Source organism: Wasmannia auropunctata, unplaced genomic scaffold, assembly GCF_000956235.1.
Source record: "Wasmannia auropunctata unplaced genomic scaffold, wasmannia.A_1.0 LD336074.1, whole genome shotgun sequence".
Lineage (NCBI taxonomy): Eukaryota > Metazoa > Arthropoda > Insecta > Hymenoptera > Formicidae > Wasmannia > Wasmannia auropunctata.
In genome coordinates, this window is record NW_012026816.1 from 4,876,968 (window position 1) to 4,877,693 (window position 726).

Genomic DNA, 726 nt, shown 5'->3' on the forward strand with positions numbered 1-726 from the left:
AAGACGCGTCATAGTTTACGGATATGATGACCTGTGGCAAGCAGATTTGGTCGAGATGCGACCTTACATGCGTTTCAACAAAGGTTACCACTACATTCTCACCGTTATCGATGTATTCAGCAAGTATGCATGGGCCGTACCGCTCACAACCAAGAGTGGAAATGAGATGGCTAAAGCAATTGCAAAGATAATTCGAGACGATGGAAGATGTCCAAAAAATTTGCAAACCGACATGGGAAAGGAATTTTACAACGTAAACGTGCAGAAACTCTTGAAAAAACATGATATAAATCATTATTCTACATATTCCGTAATGAAGGCATCGGTGGTCGAACGATTTAATCGCACGTTGAAGAACAACATGTGGAAGCAGTTTACGCTCAACGGAAATTATAAATGGGTCGACTTGCTACCACGTCTCGTATTGGAGTATAACGCGCGAAAGCATCGAACTATCGGTATGCGGCCTATCGATGTTACTTCTACAAATGCCGATAAGCTCTTAACCACAGCATACAGTCATGTAAAGATTGCAGCGTCCGCGCGATTCAAAGTGGGTGAATCGGTGCGCGTCAGTAAATTTAAGACAACATTTGAGAAAGGTTATACGCCGAATTGGACTACGGAGATATTTAAAATCATCAAGGTGCAGAAAACTAATCCTGTGACGTATCTGCTGGAGGATTACCGCGGAAAACCTGTTGCCGGAGGATTCTATGAGTACGA

At 42.8% G+C, this 726-nt stretch overlaps 1 protein-coding gene across 1 annotated transcript in view; it reads right to left on the bottom strand.

Moving 5' to 3' along the window:
* LOC105449806 overlaps positions 1-726 on the bottom strand; it is a 4,477-nt gene that overhangs the window by 1,878 nt on the left and 1,873 nt on the right. Inside the window, exon 2 of the mRNA XM_011689185.1 lies at positions 6-142. Within this exon, the coding sequence (XP_011687487.1) occupies positions 6-142 (137 nt within the window). The remainder of the gene's footprint in view (positions 1-5; positions 143-726) is intronic.